Raw genomic sequence first — 12612 nt, forward strand, 5'->3', positions numbered from 1 at the left:
GATACTCCTTTGCAAGCATATGTACATAAACGTATGTATTTATTATAATACGCTTATGGCTTAGAGTCCGTATTTACCATAAATAACTATGAAACATTATATTTACGAAACAGTGTATATATTTCTGTATACGTTCATATATTATAGAACTGTGTAAATGATTATATTGTATCAGTGTCGTATTTTAGTCTGTGATTTTGATAACATTTTCTGTTAAAACCAAAAGAGATGAAGAGAGAACTGGGATTTATTGTTCTATGCAAAAGACACCACAAATTTCCATCTCAATTAAACACCAAAAAATGTATAATACAATACTTCTAATTAGAATACTTCATTTGGATCGTTGCGTTGTTGGTCCGCTTTTTGACGGGCTTTCGCCAATTTCACCGATAGCTCGGAAGAACGAACAGTTTTATACTATAAAAAAAGAATAAATATGGACATTTAAAATCATATAAACAAGAAATTTATTTGTCTGACTTACTTCACAGATGTTCTTCTGAAGTACTATTTGAGAAATTAAACGTCTACTCTCTTTTTGGCCGAAATATCCCTCGATAACATGCGGTGATAATGCAAATAGTTCCTCCCCATTTAATTTGCCCAACTTGGACAAAATGCTATTTGGGAAACCTTTAGCACGCAGCCATTCCTCTACTTCCTTGGGTGACGAATACTGGTTTATGTATATATTAGGCGTTGTTAATATTTCTAGATCCTTGCGTCGTTCTCGCTGATATAGTGTAGTTCTCAATTCCTCATTAATTGACCCTTGCAGCAAAAATAATTCGTCATTGGCTTCAGTGTCATTGCGAGCTCTCATAGCTTCCGTAAATAGTAAAAATCAAATATTAATATTCGCAGAGCACTTATAACTTAGACAATGTGTAATGTATATTTAAATTATAATTGAGTAAACCTACATATAAGTGAATATATCGCTATCAAAGCTATTTTCAGTTAAAATTTATAAAAGGACGTATAAGATAGGTTTAATGTTACTTAGGTAAGTATTAAGAGCTAGAAAAGTTTGAATGCGAAAAAATTAAATTAAAAGTCAGTCAGTTTATATGAAGGAAGATAAGACCTAGGATTCAGTAAGAAATATACTAAGGTCTTTCTGAAGAATAAAAACAAAACTGTTTGAACGTACTCTAACTTATCAGAATATTCTTGAAAACAGAAGTTCTGCACCAACAGCTGTTCAGATGTTCGTAAATCCTAATATTAAACAAGTAAGGAAGGGCTAAGTTCGGGCATCACCGAACATTTTATACTCTCGCATGATAAAGTGATGACCCAGATTTCATTATCCGTCATTTACATTACATATTTTTTTATTTTGCTGTAAAGTTAATTAGATTAGATCAATTTGTGTACTTTGAGTATTGAATTGTATTTTAATTTTTTTTTTAACTGTATTGAAAAGTTATAGTGCGATCACGATTTTTCCACAAGGGATACCTCAGCTCGAATACCGTATTTGTGTAAAGTTTTATTCCGCTATCATCATTGGTTCCTAATTTATACATTATACAGAGAAGGCATCAGATGGAATTCAAAATAGCGTTATATTGGAAGAAGGCGTGGTTGTGAACCGATTTCACCCATATATCGTACATGTCATCAGGGTGTTAAGAAAATATTATATACGGAATTTCATTGAAATCGGTCGAGTASTTCCTGAGATATGGTTTTTGATCCATAAGTGGGCGACGCCACGCCCATGTTAAATTTAAAACAAAAAGCCTGGGTGCAGCTTCCCTCTGCCATTCTTCCGTAAAATTTAGTGTTTCTGACGTTTTTTGTTAGTCGGTTAACGCTCTTTTAGTGATTTTCAACATAACCTTTGTACGGGAGGTGGGCGTGATTATTATCCGATTTCTTCCATTTTTGAACTGTATATGGAAATGCCTACGAGAAACGACTCTATACAGTTTGGTTGACATAGCTATAGTAGTTTTCGAGATCCCTAATGCGATCCTTTCATGCCTTTCATGAGCTTTGCATGTTTATACTCTCGCAACAAAGTTGCTAAAGAGAGTATTATAGTTTTGTTCACATAACGGTTGTTTGTAAGTCCTAAAACTAAAAGAGTTAGATATAGGGTTATRTATACCAAAGTGATCAGGGTGATGAGTAGAGTTGAAATCCGGATGTCCGTCTGTCCGTCCGTCCGTCTGTCCATGTGTCCGTCCGTCCGTGCAAGCTGTAACTTGAGTAAAAATTGAGATATCATGATGAAACTTAGTACACGTATTTCCTGTCTCCGTAAGAAGGTTAAGTTGGAAGATGGGCAAAATCGGCCCACTGCCACGCCCACAAAATGGCGAAAACCGAAAACCTATAAAGTGTCATAACTAAGCTATAAATAAAGATATTAAAATGAAATTTGGCACAAAGGATCGCATTAGGGAGGGGCATATTTGGTCGTAATCTTTTTGGAAAAGTGGGCATGGCGCCGCCCCCTACTAAGTTTTTTGTACATATCTCGGAAACTGCTATAGCTATGTCAACCAAACTCTACAAAGTTATTTCACTCAGGCCATTCCATATACATTTTAAAAATGGAAGAAATCGGATAATAACCACGCCCACCTCCCATACAAAGTTATGTTGAAAATCACTAAAAGTGCGTTAACCGACTAACAAAAAACGTCACAAACACAAAATTTTACGGAAGAAATATCAGAAGGAAGGTGCACCCAGACTGTCTTTAAAAATTGAAAATGGGCGTGGCGTCGCCCACTTATGGACCAAAAACCACATCTCAGGAAGTACTCAACCGATTTTAATGAAATTCGGTACATAGTAGTTTCTTAACACCCTTATGACATGTACGAAATATGGGTGAAGTCGGTTCACAACCACGCCTTCTTCCAATATAACGCTATTTTGAATTCCATCTGATGCCTTCTCTGTAAAATATATAAATTAGGAACCAATGATGATAGCGGAATAAAACTTTACACAAATACGGTATTTGATGCGAGAGTATAAAATGTTCGGTGACACCCGAACTTAGCCCTTCCTGACTTGTTTCTAACGTCATTGATCGGAGGATGGAGTGATGTGTAGAAGTTTACGCAAGTGAGGAAAGTTTTCTGATCGCCATTCACTTGGGAGTGGCCAGAAACGATTCTTTTACATATGACTCAAGCTGCTCACGACTTCCGGTCCTTGACCAAGTATCTTCTGGGTAACCTAAGAACATCCGTTTGAAGGCGAACTAAAGTGAGAAGGCGAAACATTCCCTGCATAGGGTTGTGCGCTGGGTTTGGGACCCGCTACGTAAAAAAACACTGCTAATGAAAAGCTACTAACAGACTCGGATGAGAGACCCCACTTTTGATGACGGCCATGTCAAACGAAATAAGGACTACGAATTGAGGGCATGCACCTGGAATGTCCGGTCCCTTAATTGGGAAGGTGCCGCAGCCGAGCTGGTTGATGTCCTCATAAAAATAAAGGCTGACGCCAAATCTTGGAAAAGATCCGTGAAAGGAGAATCGACACTCACCCCCTCTTCGGAGATTTCAAATCTGCCACGACAGCACGAAAAGGAGCTGCCTTTATGCCACGATGTCTGAATTTGATATCCCCGCAAAACTAATACGGCTGTAAACTGACTTTGAGCAACACCAAAAGCTCCGTCAGAATCGGGAAGGACCTCTCTGAGCCGTTCGATACCAAACGAGGTTTCAGACAAGGCGATTCCTTATCGTGCGACTTTTTCAACCTGCTTCTGGAGAAAATAGTTCGAGCTGCAGAACTAAATAGAGAAGGTACCATCTTCTATAAGAGTGTACAGCTGCTGGCGTATGTCAATGATATTGATATCATCGGCGTCAACAGCCGCGCCGTTAGTTCTACTTTCTCCAGACTGGACCAAGAAGCAACACAAATGGGTCTGGCAGTGAACGAGGGTAAGACGAAATATCTCCTGTCATCAAACAAACAGTCGTCGCATTCGAAACTTGGCACTCACGTCACTGTTGACAGTCATAGCTTTGAAGTTATAGATAATTTTGTCTATCTTGGAACCAGCGTAAACACCACGAACAATGTCAGCCTAGAAATCCAACACAGGATAACTCTTGCCAATAGGTGCTACTTCGGACTGAGTAGGCAATTGAGAAGCAAAGTCCTCTCTCGAGAAACAAAAACCAAACTCTATAGGTCACTCATAATTCCCGTCCTGCTATATGGTGCATAGGCTTGGACGATGTCAACAACGGATGAGTCGACATGGCGAGTTTTCGAGAGAAAAGTTCTGCGAAAGATTTATGGCCCTTTGCGTGTTGGCCACGGCGAATATCGCATTCGATGGAACGATGAGCTGTACGAGATATACGACGAGATTGACATAGTTCAGCGAATTAAAAGACAGCGGCTACGCTGGCTAGGTCATATTGTCCGGATGGACGAAAGCACTGCAGCTCTGAAAGTATTCGACGCAGTACCCGCCGAAAAGGATGAGGAAGACATCCACTCCGTTGGAAGGACAAAGTGGAGAAGGACCTGGCTTCACTTGGAATATCTAATTGGCGCCACGTAGCGAAAAGAAGAAACGACTGGCGCGCTGTTGTTAACTTGGCTATAATAGCGTAAGCGGTGTCTACGCCAATCAAGAAGAAGATCGCTCAAAGAAGATCGCAAAAGTGGAAAGAATGTCATAGGGTTATGTCAGTGTTAGAAGAGCGAAATAAGAAATGGTTGGATGAAAATATAATTTTTTCTAAGCAAACTGTTTATCGCCGTATACAAAAACCTTTTTTTAGAGTGTGTGTGTTCAATGAAAACTCAAAAAAAAAAAAAAAAAAAAAAATTGCATCAGTTGTTAAGGAAACACCCAACCAAGAGTTAGTTACGGCAAGCGTAAGTCTTTACAAAGCTGGAAAAAGAAATGCTTCACAGGTTGTTTCAAAATTGTTTGAAGAAAGTTTGACTGCTTCGAAAATGCTTAAGTCTATAAGCTCTGAACAAAAAACCCCAATTCCGTATACACCTGAGGAAGCTTTATCTCTTTATATAGATGGCGGATACTCAAAAAGGTCGTACAAAATAATGCAATATGGTGCCAAAGGACGAAACTGCAATATTTATCCAAGCTACGATATTTTACTTAAGGCTAAAACAGACTGTTACCCCAGTGGCATAAACTTAACTGAATTTTCAGCGGACGTTGCCCTGCAAAGTCTTGCAGTCCATACTGTTGCACGTATAGTACAAGAATTTTCCAAATCTTTTGAAGGTGTTTTGACTGCAGGCACTATTAATGACATCATAAAAGCAATATTTAAATGGGGCTGTGACGGCAGCAGTGGTCACTCCACTTACCGTCAACGTTCTAGTGCTTCTGCCTTTACAAATTAAACAAGTAAGGAAGCGCTAAGTTCGGGTGTCACCGAACATTTTATACTCTCGCATGATAAAGTGATAATCGAGATTTCAGGCGTGGTTGTGAACCGATTTCACCCATATTTGGTACATGTCATCAGGGTGTTAAGAAAATATTATGTACCGAATTTCATTGAAATCGATCGAGGACTTCCTGCGATATGGTCCATAAGTGGGCGACGCCACGCCCATTTTCAATTTAAAAAAAAAGCCTTCTGACATTTCTTCCGTAAAATTTAGTATTTTTGAAGACTTTTGTTAGTCGGTTAACGCACTTCTAGTGATTTTCAACATAACCTTTGTATGGGAGGTGGGGTTCAACTCGGTTCTGCAGACCCATTAAAATAATTTTTGAAAAAGAGTCAGCGGAGTTAGTTAATGTTGAGATAGATAATGTTAAAAGGCAAATTGTAGGCATTGTTTCGACAAAGTTGAGTTTTTTCGAAGTAGTACATGAATTCCATTTAACAATGATTGATGGGAAAGTTTTTAACACTTTAGCAGGCTCATCATCGCAGGTCTGAGGAATTTGTGGAGCAACACCATGAATAATCTAAATAATGTATAATTGAGACAACCACATGGCCATTTGTATGAGTACGGATTGTCAACACTCCATGCTTGGATACGGTGCTTTGAGTGTATAATTGATATCACCTATAGAATACCCATACAAATTCGTGGAGAACATAAAGAAATCGCTCAGCAAACCAAAAGAAAGATTCAACTTGCTAAAAGCAAAAATAGGTATATTGGTGGACATTCCCACGAAAGGATCAGGCAATACAAACACTGGGAATACTACAAGAATATTTTTCCAGCATCCAATTTTAGCCTCTACAGTAACTGGCGTAAAAGTATGTAAGTTTTATATGCTTCCATCTGTACATAAAATATTAATACACGGAGCAGATATTATTGAAAAAGTTTCGCTACCAATAGGAATGATGTCAGAAGAGGCACTTGAGGCAAAAAATAAAGATTTTCGCAGTCATAGACTGAACCATACGCGAAAAAACTCAAGGTTGAATACAATGGAAGACTTAATACACACTCTTTTAGTTTCTTCATATCCTATTATTACATCTAAGTCTAAAAGCACCTCCAAGTACTCCAAAAATCACATTGAAATAGATGATGAGGTCAAAAACATTCTTTTACATATAAATGATCTACCTGACAGTAGTAATTCTGAGAGCTCCGACTCTGAATAGTTTTTTTTTCTAATAAACCGTAAAAACATATAAATAAATAATTAACACAAATTTTTGGAATAAAGTACTGCATTTTTTCATTGTATTTAAGAGCTATTAAGAAAGCGCCGCTAGATTGACCATTTCTCCCACTGTACGGAAGTTAGAAAATTTGGTATGTACGTAAGTTAACCCGAGCCTTGACACAGCTGGCTAACGACAAATGTAAACAATTAACTGCTTCTGCAGACCACACAGTACGCTTTATCTGCGGCTGAATAAAACTTGATATTTATTTAAGTTGTGAATAAGCGCACTTTAGTATTATATATAAAAACATTTGATGCTTCCTCATCTTCGCGATATACAAAGTAACAACTCTTTTACTTAAATTAAAAAAATATTTGGATTTAAATTATTTAAATTTCGCACGAAACCCCATTCGTCGGAATATTTTATTTCTAGGTTGGTATGACTGTCAGTGACATCTCTGCCAAATGTCAGGCATAATAATCACTAGTGTTTAATACGCACCTGTCTTTCTGAAGTACACAAAGTGAATTCGGCGATTTGAAGATGAGAGAAACTATTCAGCAAAGATGATCCATTAAATTTTATGTGCGGAATCAAATTTCTGGAGCCGAAACGTTCAGAATGTTGGTAAAGGTTTTCAATGATAATTGCTTGTCGCCAACAAGTGTTTTTGATTGGTACCAAATTATTCAAAGAGGGTCGAGAACGCGTTGACGACGAACCACATCCAGGACGGCCATCAACTGATGATCAACACATAAAATAATGAGAATTGGTGCTTGAGAATCCACGATTAACAGTCAGAGATCTTACTGGGATCGTTGGAATATCGGAAGAATCAGTCTTGGAACTATGCATATGACCCTGAAACAGACGATCAATTATGTTGACAGTTTTCTTCGATTATCGAGGTTTGGTGCATTCCAAATTTCTTCCAACTGGCCAGACTGTCGACAAGGAATGCTATTTAAGTGTTATGTGTCATTTGCGCAAAGCTAATCGTAAGAAGTGGTCGGAATTATATCCCGAGAATTCTTGGTTTTGCGTCGTCGCATACTTAATGGATTCTTTGTGAGTTTTTCGTCAAATTTTCAATCAATATCGGGTCGCAACTAGCGTAGCGGTAAAAAACGTTGGCCCAAGTGTATTGGGACCAAGAGAAATAACATTAATGGGGACGGCCTAGATATTGAATAWTAAATTAAGAAATTTAAAATTATGTTAAAAGCCTTACTATTTTTTGCTCACATACACAGTGCCAACAAGTGCAAAAGAAGTAGTGTAATTGTTATTAAATTACTACGTCTCTGTTGAAAGAATTTTCAAAACAAGTCACAACTTATTTCAATTCTAAGTAATAATAGCAGAAACAAAACTTCGAAGATTGTAAGCAAATTTCCGGCACAACCGAACGACGTCCGAAAAAGGAAGAAAACCGTGTGAAAAGGTCAAAAACCACAAAGGTATAAGGTAAAATATACTATAAATAGATAAATATTAAAAATTATGTATATATATATATATTAAAAATTAAAAAAAAAAAAAATATTATATAAACTATTTAAAAATTTCAAATGTTGAATCATCCTTTTGAATAAGGTCTATTTTATAAGTAAACAAAATGTATTATGTATGACTATTAAAAAATATATAAAACAAAATTCTTTTTGAGAACCTGTACAATTTAAGCAAACAATTCAATAAAATGGCAGTAAGAAACCAAACTAGTGAAGAATTAATAGCTAGGCTTATAGCTTATAGTAAGAAACCATAATAGTGAAGAATTGATAGCTAGGCTTATAGAAATAAATACTCGCAAACAAATTTTAATTAACTTAACACAAACAAATGAGAATTCACAGGGAATTCTACATAGTTAGTTGGCGAGAAGTCGCAAACAACACCTTGAATTTATATAGTATATACGAGGAGCCGCAAATATTTTGCCTCACTTTCTATATTACGTAATAAAATTGTTCAAGACGAAAATAACGTACTCTCTTTGATCAATGAACAAGAAGTTAGTGCTTTGCGACAAAGTTCAATGACTTTAATTGATTACTATAACAAGGTTAATCAAAAACTTACGTTACTAATAAATGAAGCCAACATGAATTATGGTTCCCAGACCATAATGACAAATGAAATGAACAACAAAAATAGATAAAGTGCATTAAGAGTATGTATAATTTATATATGTATATTATTTATAACTGGTCTTAATGTATATTTGTCTTATATAACAAAGGCATTAGCAAAGGCTTAAATAATGCAAGAAATATAAACCAACAATATAATTAACGATTCAATCACAACAAACCCCAACACAAATTTCAATCGAGGTTTCAATAGGAATCCCTATATGAACTTTAATAGGTACGATCCTATGGACGAATAGATTGATCCTATTTCTTATCAACAAAGGAATGAGAATTTTCGTAATACTTTTTCGAGACAACAACAAGGAGATAAACGTGCAAATTACAGCGAACAGTTTAGTCTCCAACCAAACCCTAAGGTTTAAAGGGTTAATAATCTAATCTTTGATTTTTTTGACGAGGGCCCAATCTACCCTATATCACCATACAAGATACAAATGTTAGTGACCGGTGCAACTAACTATTACTGAAGACCAAAAAGAATAGAGAATCGAAAGGAGTTAACAATAAATAAAATAATATAAACTATTAACGGATTCACTAACATACCTCATTAATTAAAGGCAGAAACATTCAATATTAAAAAATGCTTCTATAAAATAGAGAATCTACAACCAGATATCTTAGTAGGTTGCAATCTTTAAAAAACTTACTTCGAAAATAGACTATTAATCCATAAAAAAGAAATATATATATTCAGGGCTAGGGCTAAGTTCGGGTGTGACCGAATTGTCAGAAAAGGTTTCTGTCTGAGTTTCAATTGTATATCTCACACAATAATCGATCCTATAGATACTGGGGTCTACATATGCTGTACCTATGGGCTTGAACAGTTTTATTGGATTTGGAAAATTTTTGGTCATAAGGTGGCATACTATAAAGGAATTATTAATGCAAAACTGTATCCCGTTATATTAATTAATTCTTGATTTGTGTACTAGGAAGTGAAAGAATCCAGTGAAATTTAAAATTGTGTTATATGGGAAGTAGGCGTGGTTGAAGTTTGCTTTCGCTCATTGTCGCACATGAAGATAGGCATGTGAGAAGAATGCAACATAACAAATTTTGTCGAAATCGGTTTTCTTTTATCTCGGATCAAAAAGTGGTCGATTCCACGCCAATTTTCACACCGGCTGTCATACAATCTGGGAGGTGAAATTTCATGCCTCAGGCATATTTACTTATTGATTTATAGCGCTTTTAGTAGTTTTTAACAATACCGTTATATGGGAAGTGAACGGATTGCACGGATCGGCGGACAGTCAGTCAACCGGATTTTAACTTTTTTCGTCACCCTGATCATTTATATACTTGTATATAACCCTATACCTATCTTGCTTAGTTTTAGGTGATACATACAACTGTTAGGTTAACAAAACTATAATACTCTGTAGCAACAGGTTGCAAGAGTATAAAAAGGTTATTTACATTTTAAAAACTGCCAACATCGAAATATGAGTAAAAAAATTTGTTAATAAAAACAGTTTTAAGGTTACAATGTGGCAAAAAATATAATAAAAACTGATACCAAAAAAATTTTAACAATTTTTGAATATCCAAAACCAAAAACAATACGACATCTCCTTACGTATGACCGGTAAGATGAAATTTCAGTATTTAAAAAGCTTAGAACAGTTGCTTATAAACAAAACTGTGTTATTCGACCAGATTTCACAAAGAATATATAGCAATATCACAAAACGATGAACCTATTTCTAAAACACTTAATAAAACTGAACCAAGTTCTGCTATAAGAACTTTATTCCATTGTATGGGCGTGTGAAACCTAGAAAATTTTACCAATCATCAACCTTTATGTTTTGCTGTGTCACCAGCAAATCCCAATGTAAAAATTAAAAGATGGCATACTGTAATCGAAGAGTTCGCATCAAAAATATTTTACAAGCACGGAAAAATTAACATAGTTAGTAGTAGATGCCTTATCAAGGCAACTATTAAACAATTCAATTGACGATTCATCAGACCTAGAGACGATACATTCTGCTGAAAGTTGTGATAATTGTGTAATATAAGAAACTGCGAAACCCCTGAACCAATTTAAGGAACAAATCTTGCTTTATTAAAATAAATAAACTTTTCATGAACAACTAAGGAACTTTGCAAAAACTCGGCATTAAAATTAAATATGATACTTTATCAAATTTAATAACTTTATTAAAAGATTTCCTTCAACCCAATTTGTACAGTAGAAGACTTTCGGCAAATACAATAACCCCATAAAGAAACCTTTCAAAACAAAATCCTTTATACCAAATTATTTGTGATGGACGTTATAAATAAAAAAGACCAATGTTTAATCATTACAAACACAAAATAGGACAAATCGTAATTACAATAAAATTTGTAACCAAATACAAAAATTATATAACTGGCTTGAAATGAAGAAACTGCTAAAACTGTTTTAGTTTTAATAAAAGCAAATTAATTCCAATTGGAACAGTCCCAATACCGCAAAAAGAAGGAGCAAAAGGAGGATTTACATATACATACATATATTTGTAATGCTCAGAATTTGAAATTTATTACTTTTATCGATGCATACTCAAAATGTTCTGAAAACAACTCTCGATAAAACTAACATTGATGAACAAATTTAGAGCAAACCCTTTCCTGATGTAAACAATACAATTTTGACAACGAACCAGATTTTTCTACGCCTTAATTTAAATCTATGATGCAAAAACTCAAAATCAAAATATTTTACTGTTACCCAAAGCATAGTTCAACAAACAGGCAAGCTAAACGAACCCTAATCGAGATAGCTCGATGTACAAAAGAAGAAGAACATTCAATAATAAGTGACCTGGAAACAATAATACAAGCTGCAAAACAGAATAATTTGACTATACATTCAGTCACAAATTTCGAAAAAGCAGATGTATTTTATAATAGAGTTAGTCATGGAATTTTGCCATATACTCTTAAACAAGTTTAGTCTAATAAGCTCAATTTAAATTACAAAAGCAGGAAAAAAAACAATAAGAAGAAACGTAAATTACGAAAAAGTAATTGGTGAACGTAATAAAATTAAATCCCGATTTAACAAATAGTTAAAAAGAATTGAGGTAATAAAATAAGAATTAGTAATAGGAGCAGATTCGAACACAAAGACAATATTAAACCTTGCTTTTATTTTTAGATTTAAAAAATGACAACAATAACACTTTTCGCATTGATTACACAAATGGTGAGTACATTCTAGTACAAAACGAAAAAGTCCTAATATACGAAACTCTTGAAGACATATTCCACATAATAAATTTAACATTACATCATATTATAGCACGAAAAAATTAAAATTAAAAATTACGCTTTCAACAAGAGAAACTTAAACATTCATATCCTCACGCAGACTACCTAGAAACGAAATTAGAACTAAACCTAATAGAGTATTTTTTGTCACAGTTAAAAAGAAATAAGGTAAAACGTGATCTTAAGGAAATAGGTACAATTTGGAAATGGATTGCAGGAATTCCAGATGACTACTACTTCGCATTTATATCAATTAAAATAAATAATAATTTAATAGAAAACCACAACTAACAGTTTACGGTAAACTCTGAAATATTTAAGGAAATTCGAGGACWGGCATTAGACCACTTTTTGGCAAAATTTGGTACGGGGCATTCTTTTAAATTACTATGTCACATGTAGCACAATCCACGAGATTCTTTTATTTTCCAGTACACAAATTAGTGCCTTTAGTGTATGCCACTTTATGACCAAAAATGGTTTATATCAATATGTGAGATATATGTATAACACAGTGCAACAGCTAATCTGGGGGGTGAGAAATTCCAAGT

General features: G+C 34.9%; 1 protein-coding gene across 2 annotated transcripts in view; it reads right to left on the reverse strand.

Moving 5' to 3' along the window:
* Positions 1-229: 229 nt before the first annotated feature.
* Positions 230-12612, reverse strand: part of LOC108972284 (epidermal growth factor receptor kinase substrate 8) — a 25634-nt gene continuing 13251 nt past the window's right edge. For both annotated transcript variants that reach the window (XM_018938835.1, XM_018938834.1), the window contains exons 6-7: positions 488-828; positions 230-420 (exon numbers count right to left, since the gene is read on the reverse strand). In XM_018938835.1, the coding sequence (XP_018794380.1) occupies positions 325-420; positions 488-828 (437 nt within the window). In that variant the 3' untranslated portion in view covers positions 230-324. The remainder of the gene's footprint in view (positions 421-487; positions 829-12612) is intronic.

The sequence above is a fragment of the Bactrocera latifrons genome, unplaced genomic scaffold (assembly GCF_001853355.1).
Source record: "Bactrocera latifrons isolate USDA-ARS-PBARC rearing strain unplaced genomic scaffold, ASM185335v1 scaffold_39, whole genome shotgun sequence".
NCBI lineage: Eukaryota > Metazoa > Arthropoda > Insecta > Diptera > Tephritidae > Bactrocera > Bactrocera latifrons.